We start from the raw sequence: 16,195 nt of genomic DNA on the forward strand, positions 1-16,195 counted from the left end.
AAAAGACCAGAGGATGATTAACTGAGTGAGGTCAAACATATTGCTGGTGGTGGACTAACGGACTGTTAAGAGTTAAAGAAAGGGCAAGGATTATGGAAGGAAAAGGGGCAAATTATGAGGATCGACATTCCCGAAAAATTCCTACTGAATGAGTTCAAGGGTATGTGTGTATGCTGCTCCCTCTGCCTGGACTTTCTGCAAAGAGATTTAAAATCTAAATCAAAACTACAATTACTGCCTCACTGTTGTACACCTCTGTGAACCAATCAAGTTACAGTTCACATCCACATCTGTGACAACATGCTTCACACACATATTCAACCCGGCAACACAAAAGATCTATACAATCAATACAATTTCAAGCTTGGAACCCAAGGTTAGTGTCACCAATTACGTATCTAAAAAATGTGTATCCCTCTGTTTCAGAGTCAAAAAACTATCAAAAAAAAAAAAATATCAGAAAAGTAGCAGAACATTATGATGCCGCTTTGAGTTTTTGTGTGAAATTGAGAATGAGATGGATGTGACCTTTATCTTTGACCTATGATGAGCGAAGTCTAATCATTTCATCCTTGACTCAAAGTTGACATTTGTGGCAAATCGACAAATCGAAAACATTTCGCCTCCGACCATGACTGCTGCCAACACACAGGCATGAAAAATGTATTGTCCGTCATTTCAAAAGGTTGACAAGATGAAAGCAGCACACACAGGTATAAATTTATAAGTGTGGCAATGCAGGAACTTTAAAAATGGGAAGATGTTAGCTGTGCACGGATTCTTTATGTAACTTTCGTAGGGACTTTGAGAGAGAGTAATGGAGGAGGTGTGAAAGGTCAAATTGTTTTCTGTAGGATTGTTTGAAGACATTTGACAGTTAAAGTTCAAGTTATTGTACTTGGAACAAGTGAAGCTCAAGAAAGGTGAGAGAAAATGAAACATAGACAGAAGATCACAGGAGGAAGAGTTAGTTAGTTTGGAGTCCCTGTAGAGCAGCGTTTGAAAAACATGGGGCATGAGAATGCTCTCCCGAAAACACCAAATAAGAGCAAATCTGTCCCACAGCTACTGACACATTTCACAAAGAATTCTCCGGAGCGTGCCAGTGAAACCAACAAACACACTCATGCACGAGAACATAAACAATTGCAAGCGCATACACACTCGAATATAAGTGGAAGAAATGTTGAGGTCCTGAACAGTCCCACATTGAAAATTTCACTAAGTGAGTCTATAATCTGGCGATTATTTTCCAGTAATCGATTGGTTTGTGGAAAAAAGAGGCAACTGAGCAAAAACATATAGTCAGAGATATGGAGAAGGAAATATCTAAACTTGGTGAGAAAACATAGATTTTGGTGATGGAGACAGAGAGAGATGGGGAAAAAACAGAAATAGAAGTACAGAAGAAGAAACCCAACAGAGACCCAAACAAACAGGGAGGGGAGCGCAATGGGAGGCGATGCAGAGACCGTAACGGACTGCATGGACTGCAGAGATTTCACCCGGGGGAGAAATTGAGGACACATATTCCCACATTTACTCACAGAGCGCTTTGTCTGTGCGCCAGACAAGCAGATTCAGACGGCTCCTGCAGTCGCGGCTAATGTTATAATTTACGTACTCGCCAACTAACAGTCACCTTTACTGTTATCATTCCAGTGTGATTTTTCATAGAGCAGCAGCAGACTTTATACTCATGAGCAGAGTCACATGCTAGAGTCCGAGATCTGCTGTGGAGAAGTTAAAGGAAACAGGGCTTTTCATTGGCAAATCCATGCATTAAGTGACATAAAAGAGATGTCGTCTGTTAGTCTGGGAAAAATGTGTCACTTAAGTGCTCAAACTAACACTTCAGAATATTGTGAAACTTTGTGGTGTTTATACAATAAGCCTTTATTGATCATAAGAGGGGATCAAAGAAAAAAATTAATTCAACAATTTAAAGTATATGAATCAAAAATGGAGCTAAAACAGAAGCTATACAAGATTAAGAGAGAGTTAAAAGTTTATGTAGGAGTGATCTGACACCACCAGCATATACCATAAAAGTAGCCTATATTATAATATGAAATAATTATACTTTATGTAAATAACTAATTAATTTATAACCAGCATATATTATAAACAGTAGATGATGTTGCTACCCTTACAATGTTCCAAGCCCACACAGATTTACTCTTCAGCTAATATCTATTTTAAGATGAATGCTGAATACATAATAAAATATTTATGGATATGAAATATATTATTCATATGAAAAACCAGACCACAGTGATTTTTAAGTGTTAGTTAAAGCTTGTTTGTCAAAGAAAGAGTTTAGTTTTTAAGCTCGTCCTAGCTCTGCCTCAGTCCACTGGACTAGACTTTGTTTTGAAGCACAATAAACAGGTCAAACATCCCACTATGGCTAATAAATGAACATTTATTTTGAGTGATTTGTTGAATATAAACTACCGAAAGCAACAAAGCACAGTTTAGTTATTTTTGCCTTTTTTTCTGTGTTTCTAGAAGTTTTATTGTTGGTAGCAGTTAATGCTTTTTGCTCCTCTTCAGTAACTAGTCCAAGTCAGTTGACTTGTACCTGCAAACCCGAATAATCTTTTAGCTGCTTATGTATACCTGTAGGACAAACCCTCCGTACAGTGAGGGAGATGAATGTGCAATCTATCACATAAAAACAATAAATTGATGTGTATCGTGTATTTTTGATTGTGTGTGTGTCTACCACACATCTGAGTCGTATGACTAAACATAAATATGATGTCAGACATACATTTATTTTCAGTATTATTATTTGTTTATTTTTCTAGGAAAAAAACTATACAGCTGTCTGTTATTTATTAAGTTACTTAAATCTTCCAAAGCATCTCCAATCCCCATTAAATGAGGGAAAGTATGAGTGTGTGTTCTCTTGTGTTTTATGAGCTCCACATTCTCTCTTTTTCAGCAGGTTTATGTGGTTTGAAGGTGTTTTTGGTAAGTAAAACTGGTGTTTACAAAAAACTGATTTGAGGCTGTTTCCTATTAGGGAACACATGGCGTCTTCCTAAACATGCTAGATCGCTCAATTTGGAAAGTCTATTCCCTGATTTTCAGTTTGCTTGTGGGAATGTGAATCCCAAATTTTCCGAGTGCAATCAAATGAGACTCATAGAAAGCAAAGACAGATCAGTTAATGGAAAGTTTTTTTTACTAATGTTTTCCCATGAATTGAACTGTGATTGAACCCTGACCTGATGGGAATGAGTAAACATTTAACCCTAAAGATTAAAAGAAGATAAAGGAACATTTTTACCAATTGAGGAGAGCATGGGTGGGTGGATCTCTCACAGGATGTAAAGAGCTCTGAGTCAAAAACTTGTTTTCATCACTTAAAGGGGATTAATGCACCGACATTTATCCCCTAGAGACCCTAAACTTTAACAAAGTCCAACCCTAAAATTCAACTGTTTACATTGTGAGGATCTGCTTTATGTCTCCAACATGTGACTATGTAGACAGATTTATGTTCTCACATCGTGAATGATACACGTTCACATGGGCTTAACGTCCCTTAATCCCAGCACTCTGAGTAAAATCAAATAAAGAAGCCAGTATTGTATGAGTAATACATATTCAAGTAGGCTGTTGTTTGAAACAGCTGTCCAGATCAGATCTGATTCTTAACAGAGTGAATCAGAGAAAATGTATGAATAAGAGACCAGAAAGGAAAATAAGGGTACTGTAGCAACAAAAGTAACTGAAAATAGAAATATGAATGTGACTATGGTTTTAACCTCGCTATTACATAAACTTTAAAATCTTAGACTCATCAGATCATTAGGACCGGGTACGATTCTGGGAAAATCGGGGCTTGATTTACGGCACATAGTAAGTGAATACCATTTGGAAAAGCTAGAAGGGGGCCTGTGTCCAATTTAAGATTTGCCATTTCCTGTTCTTTGTTAAAAAAAAAAAAAAAAAAAAAAAAACATGACAAAAAGTAAATGAAGTAAGTTAGATATATGTCTTTATTCTAGTGGGAATCAAAGGCATGATGGCAGATAAGCTACAGGATAATTGAGCCTCACTGTTTATTGGAGATCATGTGTGAACCTGTGGTCAAAGTTGAGCAGGTCAGGGGTTAACAACCCTGAGAGGGAGCAACAGTATGGGAGAGACTCAGTATGAGTCTGAGAAAAGCAGCTTACAGGATGGGTCTCATAGGAGAAAGGCTACCAACTGATCCTACACACACACACACACACACACACACACACACACACACACACACACACACTAACACACACACTAACACAAACTTCTACAATCAGCTGCGTTTGTTTCTTCGCATCGGCCTCTATACTCTGTGATCCCTCTGACCTCAGTGATCCGTCCAGCCCCAATAAACACCAGATAAAAAACCCCCAGTCTGCAGTCTGTGAGGCGTTTGGGAGATTTACAGTTTGTTGGTGAAACTATCCCCCTTTATTGGCTGGATTTTAGAGTTCAGATGGATACAACGATTGCACATAAACAAGACATTTCAAAGCAGGGAGTAGTTTCCAGAGGCAGGAAGAAGAATGGTTGTGCGAGTAAACATCAGCAGAGGAAAAAGTGTTGAAGTATTTTCTACTGTTATCAGAGATTAATCAGACATACAGTACAGGGTCTGATGTTGCTGTGGGCTGTTATGGTGGTACAACAGCCCACATAGAGGACTGGCTTTTTAACTTAAGGACAGAAACCTGGTTTTCTGTGCGGAGGGCTGTAAAACAACCTCATGTTCATTACCTAAGAAGCCATGTTACGGTTTCCCACACATTTATTTATTTGTGGCAGCCTCCCATGATTAAAACATCTCCTGCCATGCACTGATTTCACATTTTGGGGGCTGGATTGTCATTAAGAGCACTGTTGACAGATTTATACCATTCTTCACTGCACCACCTTCTCAAAGCTCAGAGCGTACTCTGGGCACAGATGGAGCAGAACACAGTGAAAGTGAAACTTAACCATGCATTGTGCTGGGTCTAAATTTTGCCTTCACTCATTCTAATTCTATGGTAAACACTGCATGATTTATGTCTTATAGTTAAGAAAAAAGTACATATACTTCATAATAACAAAGCACAATGCAAACAAAGCCGTATGTGTCGTATCTCTGGCTGCTGCTCAATTCTACTGTCTTTTTCATAATATTAACTTTAATCAGAAATAAAGCTGCTTTTTTTAACCCCAAAAAGCAATTTGACGCTGCATACAGCACCAAGATCCTTCACCAAAAAGGCAGGGCTTGTAAGGAGCCTAAGAGGAGAAACCAAGGGTAAAAAAATATGCCTGAAAAGCACTAGTTGCTGCTATATATAAAATCTACTACTACTAGAAGTACTACTAATAGTACTGTCCTGTCCATTGTCCCAGAAGAACTTTTCTGTTGAATGCCATTGAGGAGAGCAGAGCATCCAAGAAGTGAAAGCATATCAATGCAAACAGATGTTGACAGACAAGGAACAAAAGACACCAAAAAAGGTCAAAAAAACACTCTGAAAGTTCCTGTGCAGTGTTATCCAAATGTCTTGTGTCCATTTGTGGGCTCATGGAAAACCAAACAAGAGTGTTTTCACTAAACTATTGCTGGACGCAGATTTTCCCGAAAAATTCATGCATGCACAACAAATTCCTACAAGGAAAGTGTTTTGTTTAGCAATAGCTATGAAAAAATAGCATTGTTTGGATTTCCGTGATTCAACAAAAGGATTTAAGACACTTGGATAACGGTCCACGGGAATTTTATAACCTTTTATATGTCTGTTAAAGTCTGTATGTAGTGATATGCTTTTTTCGTGTGCTCTGCTGTCCTTCATGCCGTTCAATAGAATGCTTTTGGGGGACCAGAGATCCTTGTTCAGTAGGCGGCCCGAAACCTTTTTGTTTTTGGGTGAACTATTTCTTTAAGCTTACTACTTTGAGTGCATGGCAATAACTAAATTGCATTCGGAAAGTTTTTTTTGTTTTTTTTTTATCAACGCCTGATCTGACATACCGTTTCAAGAAAAGTATGTGGCCTCCATCATATTTAGCTCAAGAAATAATCTGTTTTTTGGTTTCAGTTCCTCATGAGATTATGTTTTGTTTCCACTGCAGGCAGAGATTTCTAAACTCTCGTCATCTGATAAACATTTTTCAAGGACGTAGCTTTCTAATCTTGAAATTTTCAGACATTTTTACTAGGTTTTATGCAGCGTAAACACATCTTAGGTAACATATGTTAGTTTTTATCCGTTATCCTAAACTGCACTCAAAGTCCCGTCAGTGGTATTTGAGATATCCATGTGGAAGAATAAACAAATCATGCAGCATCCTTTGCCCTCTCTTATCATAACTGACCACACTGATTGCTTACACATGTGTACAGAATGTTTTCTTCGACTGAAGAGACTTGCCTGAGCGCACAGGCTTATCCTCACAGTGTCCTCCTGCTTCACACTCATTCCTCAGATTCACTTACAGACTGTTATGGCTCCCTTGAGGACGGTTCAACTTCAGCTCTTACCGGAGGGGGGGCTGATTCACTCTTACCACTCACATCTCCTAATCTGGAGCCAGGTTTAACACTTCATCACAAGCTTGCTTCTCTAACCTCTAGGCTGCCAGCCCTCTCCACTAGAAAGACAAACCACTGAAAGTGGTCACATCCATCAAGAAACTTGACATTCGGCAGTCGCAGCAGCATTCCTTCACAATATCAGGAGCCATTTGAGCAGAGCAGGTTCAATGACCCCTTTAAGTGTTTTTTCCCACATTTTTGCCTACAAATCATGGAGAAGTTGAATTAATGCAAAGTTTTCAGGTTGATTTAAACTAATTTAATATAAGAAACTTGAATCCTGCTTGGGTCTGACACCCACAATTCCAAGAAAGCTGACTGCTAAAATTGTATTCACAAGCTGCTCTGCAAAGATATTAAACACAGGAGACCAAAAGTGACAAAACTGGGTGTTTCTTGCATTGGTTGGTCTGCATATATGCAGAATCTGTAGTCCACGAGACGAGATTTGGTATCAGAAGTGCTGTAGTTTTTCGTTTGTAGTGTAGTGTAGTTTGTAGTAACTGTAAACACAGAATTTATCTACTATAATCTGATGACGAGCTATCTTTCTTAGATTTCTTTTTTTTAAAGATCTTTTTTTAAGATGTCCGCATGCTTAAAGGGTTCTGTATGTAGTGAAATGCATCCAACACATAACTCTGCCCTTAAAAGTGCTGGTCTGTGTAGCTATTTCCCCCTGCTCCCTGTCTTTATGCTAAACAATCTAACTCCTGCTCTAGTATGAATCCTCTTATCAAACTCTTGGCAAGACAGCAAAAACGTTGAGGATATTCTACTAGCACTTAAATTTTGGTTGAGGGTGAATCCAAGTCAACAACAGGTATCCTGTCATCATTGTCATACCTCTGGGGATGCTGATCTTAAAGTCCAGGTCCCTCTCCTCCAGGTGGTACATGGCGACCTCCTGTAACCTGGCTCGCTCCAGCTCCGACAGGCTCTGGATCGGCACCGGTTGTAACCGTACACTCTGACCCAACATGGTTGCCCACGTGTGGTCCCCCTGCAGAGAGGAGGAGAGAAACCATTAGCAAAACAGTTGATAATTTCACCAAAAACCAAAGCCTTGACGACGAAATGGAAATCTGGCTGTAATCAGTGAACATTATCAACCAACCATCAAGTTCTTACTCTCATTCTCTGACAGGACGTCTGCCTGTGAGTTATAATGTTGTACGCCGACCATCAGCTCAGAGTTTGGTGCCTTTACTTTCATTTATTCTTGTTATTATTCTCACTTAGTTTTTTATTCTTATTTGCTTATTTTAGTGCATCTTTCTTTGTTATCTGTCAGATTTCTGTGCAATGAGTTATTTAAGACCCTTTAAGACTTTTTTAATACTCTCTACAGCCACAATGTTCCTTTTTAAAAAGGTGAAACCCCACTGATTTAACTCATTACTCTACGTAGTTACAGAGAAAGTTGTTCAATTTCTTATGTTTTGGATACAGTTTTCTTGGAGTTTGTCAGGATATTAGATGGACTGACTGGCATTGATTTGGTTATCATTTTTGTAATGCATCTCTTAAGTTTCAAAACTCAAACTGTGCGCAACCCTAAATTCTTGGAATATCCCTTTAATGCAGGTAAACATAAGCTGTACGTCTTCAGAGGAATGCAGCTGTTAGCCTACTGTGCTGTGGTGATCATGCACAATTAAAACATTAGCTCTTGTATAGTTTGTTCTGTTTGTTTGTTTTTGCTCATTTGTGTTACATTTTTATTCAATTGTGTAAAACATCCTTGAAAGGCGCTATAAAAATCTGTTATTATTATTATTAGAAGATTTTAGTTATCTACGTAGTTTTTATTCATTCATTTATCCATTCAGGAATCTATTAAAAAACACTTGCAAATCAAAATCAATGCTGTGGGAAACAGTTACAAGTTTCAGTATAAAGCGAGAGAATGAACTTTACACACTCCCATGCTGAAACGCTGCCATGCAACACACACTGACAAAATACACAGAAAAGATCTTGTTAGTCGAGTGAAATATTTTCAAATTTTCCCCAGTGGATGGTTGGAAGTTGGGGTTTTTTTCTACGGTCTTCACAGACGTTTTCTTAAGTGACTTCTTTTTAAGAAACAAGTTGTTCTTGCATTAAAGATTTGACTGGATACATTTTATCTGAACAGAATAGATGCTTGGACTGGCTGAGCTCCAATAATGTTTGAGAGACTATATGTGTTGGAACGGAGCCGAGCATGGAGGTCATTCTGTTTTTATCTCAAAAACATCCAAATTGGAGTTTATTTTAGTTACTTTTTTACGCTTCAGAGGCCACATAAATATGTTGGATGCAAATGGAACAATATTGTCTCACAACAGGATTCTTCCAAAGTAAAAATCTGAGGTGCTTTTACTTCTGTCTAGTCTTATCTTTTCATGCCACTTTCTACTTCATTAAATTGTAGCGGGAATTATAGTACTTTCTAACCACTTTAGTCACTTCACAAATTAAGATTTTTGCATAAAAAACACAGTCTATTAAAATATTTCTTACTATAAACTGTACCATTATACAGCTTAAGCAATTACAGCAGAATCAATTAATCAATTAGTTGATCAACGACAAATGATCAAATCACCAGCCACAACCAGTACAACACTCTCATGTGATATTGCTTAAATAGCACTCCTCGTGAACAGTCCAATTCCAAAAGTTTAAAATCAATACGTGGCAGCATATGTTTTAATCGTGGCGGGCCACCACAAATAAATGAATGTGTGGGAAACCCTGAGATTTGCAGCTTTTCCTTTTTAATTATTTTAATAATTGTTATGTTTTGGACTTTGGGCTCTGGGTTATGATGACCACATCTCTCACTATTTTCAGAATTTAAAAAACAGAACAATGAATCCGTTAATGAAGAAAATGATCAGCAGATTAATCCCTAATGAAAAGAATCATTAATTAATAGTTTAAAATGAGCTCCACCTTAACCAACTGAAACAGTGAGCTTTTATATCAGTGCAGGGAAAATAATCATCTAACGACATGATATATGATAATTAGAGTCAAAGGGGGCATTTTCTGCATTGTTTTTTATATTTAATATTCAAAGCACATTTTCTTGATTATAGATGAAAAACCTTACACAAATAACATTTTGCAGGACTCCTGCTTTAAACACAGCAGTCAGAGGAAGACTGACGGGTGGAGTGAATAATGACTAGCAGGATGGAGAGAAACAGACTAACAGGGTCAGAACGAGCGGTTTTAGAGAATAAACGGGAAAAACAAAGGAGTGAATATGAGCTGGAGTGAAAGAGTGAGGGAGCGTTTGATGGAGGGACGCAGCGGTCACAAGTTAACAAGAACCAGATAAACACACTACAGATCTGAGGTCTGTGTTTCACGACCGCTTCACCCCATCACAGAAAAATGTGTCTTTAATATACGTGTGTGTGTGAAGTGTGTGTTTGTGTGATAAAACCCAATAAGAAACCTGAATTTAACCCGAGAGCATGAAAATCAATCAGCTGCTAAATCCACACAACACAAGAATAAACAGAGGACTACATTATGTTCTTTGTCTCCTTCTTTTCCCCTTTCTCCCCCTTTTCCTTCCATTATTTATTCTGTCTCTTTCTTTTTCCTTCCTCTTTTCCTCATCTTCCTTCTCTTTTCCCTTTTCTTCTGTTTTTCCTTCTCTCTATCTCTATCCATACCTTCCTTCCTTCTATTCTTTTTTTACCTTCCTACTTCTTTTGCATCCTTTTTCCATCCTACCTGCTCTTTTACCTTCCCTCCTCTCCCCTTCCCTTCCTTTCTTCTTCTTTCCTTCTCTTTTCCATACCTTTTGCTTTTCCTTCTTTCTTTTCATTTCATTTCTTTCTCCCTTATCTTTTCCATCATTTTCCTTCCCTCTCTTTTCCTTCCTTCATTCCTTTGTTCTTGTTTCCATCCCCTCCTTTATTCTTTTTTCCCTGCTTTTCTTCCTTCCCTCTCTTTTTCCTAACTTCCTGCTTGCCATTGCTTCTCCCTAACTTCTTTCCTTTTCTTTCTCCATTCCTTCTCTTTCCTCTTCCTTCCTTCTCCTCCTAGTTCTCTTTTTCCTGCTTTCCCTCTTTTCCTTCTGCCCATCTCCCCTTTATTTTAACCTATCTTTCTGCATCCTCTTTTCCCCAACTTTCTGCTTTTTCGCTCCCTTTTTAACCCCTTACCTTCCTTCCTTTCTACCTTTTTCTCTTTTCCTTCCACCCTTTGTTCTTGTTTCCATATCTTCTTTCCTTAATTTTTCCCTGTTTTCCACACATCCTTCTGTTTTCCCTTCCCCTTCCTCCCCCTTCCTTCCTTTCTTCCTTCTCTTCTCCCTGCTTTCCTTCCTTTCACATAGAGGCCTCATTGAGACTAAATCTTAGGTAAGAAAGCAGCATAGTAAAAATCCAAATACCAGATCCTTAATTTAAAACACAATATTGAAAATGCGTCATCTCTGAGCCCATACCAAGATAACGTGATGGACATCACTCGGGTCATTACAAAACTCTTTTCACATGCTGAGCTGTAACTCCTTGTGACTCGTAAAATGATCTTAATTTGTACAATTAATGGAGTTTCCCTTTACGTAAGATTTGATTAAGTTATGGTTGAGTCACCAAAGTCAGTTTACATTGTGTTTCGCAATAAATTATCTGCAAAGCCAGTTCAGACTTTATACTCAAAGTCTGTGGTTCCTGCGTTTGGCACTGAGCCCTGATTGAACTTTCATAGATGATAAGAACAACATGCAGCATTTCTAAACTAAGCTGCATGTGTTCCCCTATATGGCCTTGATACTCAGACGAAAAATGCTGCAGCAACACAGGATGTATGTTTTATGTTGTAATGCAGAAAGAAATAACTTCTAAAAAACACTCAGCAGGTCTTAACTACTTTGGGGACAGACCCTCTGGAGCTTTAAGGCTCCTTTTCCACTTCTGAACGTCTCAACATAATCTGTAGAAACAGCACATGACTCTGGTCAGCTACTGGTCACAACAGACCAACAACAGTGTTCTTGTACAGTCTCTCTATAAACAAATGATTCAAAAAACTTAATCAAAGCTTATAACATCACTTTGACAAACTTTATGTATGCTTTACGCATGTACATGTCTTTATATAATCGCCCTTTTGTAAACAATCAGCTTCAAGCCATATCTTAACCTTTAGAGCAGCCCGATTTATACATGGTAACCTTTCATACTTGCAATGATTGCATTCCTCTGTATACTTCCACATGTGTCTGACTGTCTCATATCTGTAATTGAGCCGGCCTCTGCCCACACGGCACAGCGTGATTGGAGAAAATTGCCTTGGCCTTAATGCTAAACGTAACCAGACATGTCAACTGTGGTGAAAGCGGATGAACGCTGCCCGCTGAGGCTGTTGAAGCCGAGCGACGTAAAGTGCCTCAAAGCAAACATCAGAAAACAATGCTATGGGAAAGTTGGTTTGCAGTCTGAAATGTCAAGGGAAGTGACATTTACGATAAATGTCATGATTCATGGTGAGTCTTTTTAGAGAAAGTAAACCTATACATTATCGCGCATATTTTCTATTTCTGTGTCACAAATGTGCATATTTATGTCTCAGAAAATTAAACATTCGTCACAGTGCACATTCAAGGGGTCATCCTATGTTCCCAGGGGGCCCATGTCTCAAAGTCAGATTTTAAGAGAATGGTTAGGGTTAGCTGTGCAATTCAAATTGCAAAAGAATAAAGGAAGATGGATGTTTCAAATGCAGTTTGAATGTTAAAAATCTGATCAGCCATTTTATGCCAAAGACATTAAATGCACTGTTGCTCACTCACTTGGCACATCAGGGCTTCAAGACACTTGGATTACTTCATACGAGCAGTATGGAGACATTTTGTGGGTTTTTTTTAAACATTTAAATCTTTAAACCATTTGTTTCAATTATTTGGGAGATGAGTGCCACGAGAATGTGTGCTGCTTGCGCTGAGAATCAGTAAAAATCCTGCCTCCTTGTTTGCTTCATGTTTGTGGGTTAAATTATAAAATCATATTGGGAAACACTGTCCTTCAAAACAATAACTCTCCAAGACTATAACCACATTGAACATTGTGGTTTGTGGCTTCATAGACATTAGATGTTATTTATTATCAAGAAAAAACAAACAAAATGTCTCACAAGGATCAAACTCAAGGAAAAAATACAGATCAGTGATGTGAGGTTTTGACCACACTGAAGGGTTTAAGTTTGGGGCCATTATGCCATGACTGTCAGAGATCTAATATGAGTAGACTCAACAATTCTCTCCCTTTATATAACATATGTATTTTTTTCTGTTCAGTTGTGGCTGCAGTCAATACCAGGAACCAGGAAGGGAGACAATTCAAACCACATGACAGACAAACCACACAGGAAGAGAGGAAAGGGGAGTACAATGAACCAAAACTAAAGAGAAGCAAAGAGAAGCCAGCTCGACTTTGGTGTGAAATCAATAAGCTATTGTATCTAGAATAACTACAGAATTTGGGAGGTAAACTGTAAACTACACAAGTGCAAGGCTTTGACTCCGTTTTCTTTGGCGCTGATGAAACACAAACACACAAAGTTATTTTCCCAATTTAACCAAGTCATTAGTGACTGCACTGTGGCGTTGTGGTTAGCACTGTTGTCTCACAGCAAGAGGGTCCCTGGTTCGAAACCCGGTTGGAGCGGGGTTCGGCCCATGTGTCTTCTGTGCAGAGTTTGCACATTGTCCCCGTATCTGCATGGGTTCTCTCCCACAGTCCAAGGACATGCAGCTCAGGTTGATTGGTGACTCTAAATTGCCCTTAAGTGTGACTGTGAGCGTGTACCGTTGTCTGTCTATATGTGTCAGCCCTGCAATAGTCTGGTGAACCCCACCTTCTGCCCGATGACAGCGACCCTTACGAGGACAACAGAATGAATAATTATTTTAATTAACTTTTATTATTATAATCAATTATAATATTATTTTTTATATTTTTATTTATTATTATTTTTATTCAATTTTATTTAATTTGTATTCAATTTTTATTTGAATATTTGTGTTTATATTGACTGGAAAACCTAAAGTTTGGAAAAAAAAAGTTTTCATACAAAGCAAGACCTCTTAAAACATTAATATTCCTACACTGCTATTCAGGCCTTTGTCTTCATTTCTTTTAAATTATTGAATGAAGTTATATTCTTGTAACATGCTCACAGTTTGTTTTGCTTTAAACTTCATCTAAAAGCCTACAAACGCAATAAAATGTGTTTGTGTCTTTACATAAGGTTTGCATGTTTTTGTGCCCCTTGCCCAATGAAGTGATAAAAAAGAAAGAAATGTGCTCTCATGGCTAACAGATGCCTCTAGTTTATTTTTACCTTTCACTCTTCTCTCCCCTACACAGACCTCAATCACTTTTTTATCGTTTTTAGATCAGTCGCCCCTCTCCCTCTTATTTTCCCTCCTCTCTGTTTCTTCCACTCTGTCAGGATGCTGTTAATGTGATTGTATATTCATCTCTCCCATGGGTGCTCCTGTCCGTGCCGCTGCGTGCTTTTTATCATTAACCTTGGCCTTTCATCGGGCCCTCACCTCTTGTCAAAACAGTGTAAATCAGACAGAGATTAATACGGCCGCTCATATCCGTTCATCAGCAGGAGGTGATGAGGTCAGTTTTCCCTCAATTACTGGAAAATTTAAATTGTTGCAATCAATGCAAAAAGTGCACTTCTTAACAGCTTTGGGGAAGTGTTACTTTACCTTTTCCTCCAAAGCAGATCCTCACGGTGTGTTTAAGTTTAAAGGAGCTCAGCTGGAAGTACAGTGTGACAGCAGCATTATGTAATATACGTTAGAAAACAAGCTAACAGCGCTAACAACTGATTGGTAATGTGCAACAATATTTTTTGCCGACACTAGATATCAAACAAAAGCCAGAGACTGTATCACACTAAGTTATTAGTTATACAGTCAACATTAAGCAGAGGAGAGAAGATAAAGTTAATTTAGTGCCTTACAGTAAAATGTCTCTCTTCCTTTGTGCCGCTGCCTGCATGTCCTCTGCTAACTGCAGCAAAATCTGGGGACCAAAATGTCCCTACACTACACAGAAAAGTTCTCAAACCTTCAAGGGCCAGCCCACTTCATTCTCCAACAAAGCAACTTGTAGATAAGAAATCTTCCTGGCACGAGGTCGATCTGAGCACTGTATTCTGTTGAATGGGTTTCCCAGTTCATTATGTAATATATTCTCCCAGTTCTCTACATCGTATACTGCCCTGAAGGCTTTGCTGCTTCATTGGTGAAGTACAATAAGTTTACAATCGGCTTTTTCTCTCAACTCTGTATTAGCAGTAACAGACTGAAAATAAATCACTAGTGCAGAAAATGTGACCTACTTCTCCTTTATAATTCATTTTTCCCGTCAGTACTTAGACAGTATTCTGGAGCTTTCTATTCTTGCATAATTTTAGGAATTAAACAAAGCGCTGTAGAGTACAAATCAATCGGGCTTATTCTAACGTATTGCATACTGCATACACAGTTTTTACACAACAGCATGGTACAAGAAAAAGTTTCACAGTTTAAGAAGGATTTGTTTGTCATCCTTTATTATTCATCTCCCCCTCAATTTCAGTATTACACATAAATAATGTTCTCAATTCCTGCTGTGGTGCCATGATTCTCTCTAATGAAGGAACATTATCTTCACATTATTCAGCTCCACGTTGTGTTTTCATCAGATTAATCAGGAGCAGCTGCCGGCCTCATTAGGACGCTCTCCGAAAACACATCACAACACGCATTAGTATGCAAAGGTGCTTACTCATTCGCACCATCACTGACGAGAGCACACACAAACACACACATAGGTACGTAAACAGACAGGCAGCACTAATAGGCCCCCTGGCAGCGCTAAAGACTTTAAGAAACAGGTCTTGCGTCGACACAGCAGCCCTCATGTGTCAGTCCTCACTAAAGTGGCATGTTAACGCACACACACTCAAGGAGTTTTTTAGGGATCACACAGACTCTCTGCTGTCTGGGACTCAATGTCAGGTCAGTAGACGAATACTAATATAGAACTGGATTAGTGGGATGATGCCAAAAACCTTGTTTATGTGCGTGCAAGTGCAGTGTGTTTCCGTGAGTGTGTGTGATGGGTTTCATTGTATGCTGCGTAATGAAAATATTAACAATGTGACTAAATTTGAAGATTATTTGAACTAATATTGGTTGTTTTTCTAAAGTTCAACATGCCACAAATACTCAAGTCTATGTTCAGTTTGTGTAAACCACCTTTAATCTGTAAATAACTCACATAAACCACATTTCTAGTGAAATATGTGACATTTCAGGAGCATAAGACCCAAGATTCTTCTTTTTCATTTAAAGCTTGACCTCTTTTGGGTAAATTGATTTAGTAACCTTGTTTACTATCGCTTTAAAGACTGAATTGATGGTGTTTACAAAGTTGTGCACCTGCCTAATTTTAGCCAAAAGGGCTCCCGAGGGCCATGAGCTTTAAAAGGCTCCTGCTACACAACTACAGAAAAAGACTCATTTTAAGCACAACATGAGACTTTTGGGGAAATATGGGACAGATACTAAAACAAATAAAGTCT

At 38.4% G+C, this 16,195-nt stretch overlaps 1 protein-coding gene across 3 annotated transcripts in view; it reads right to left on the reverse strand.

Annotated features, from left to right (window-relative positions):
- Positions 1-16,195, reverse strand: part of arhgap36 (Rho GTPase activating protein 36) — a 64,524-nt gene that overhangs the window by 23,586 nt on the left and 24,743 nt on the right. For all 3 annotated transcript variants that reach the window (XM_042512217.2, XM_042512218.2, XM_042512219.2), the window contains exon 2: positions 7,439-7,595. In XM_042512217.2, coding sequence (XP_042368151.1) covers positions 7,439-7,595 — 157 coding nt within the window. The remainder of the gene's footprint in view (positions 1-7,438; positions 7,596-16,195) is intronic.

This window comes from Plectropomus leopardus, chromosome 23 (genome assembly GCF_026936395.1).
Source record: "Plectropomus leopardus strain MGB_pleo_1.0 chromosome 23, ASM2693639v1, whole genome shotgun sequence".
Classification (NCBI taxonomy): domain Eukaryota; kingdom Metazoa; phylum Chordata; class Actinopteri; order Perciformes; family Serranidae; genus Plectropomus; species Plectropomus leopardus.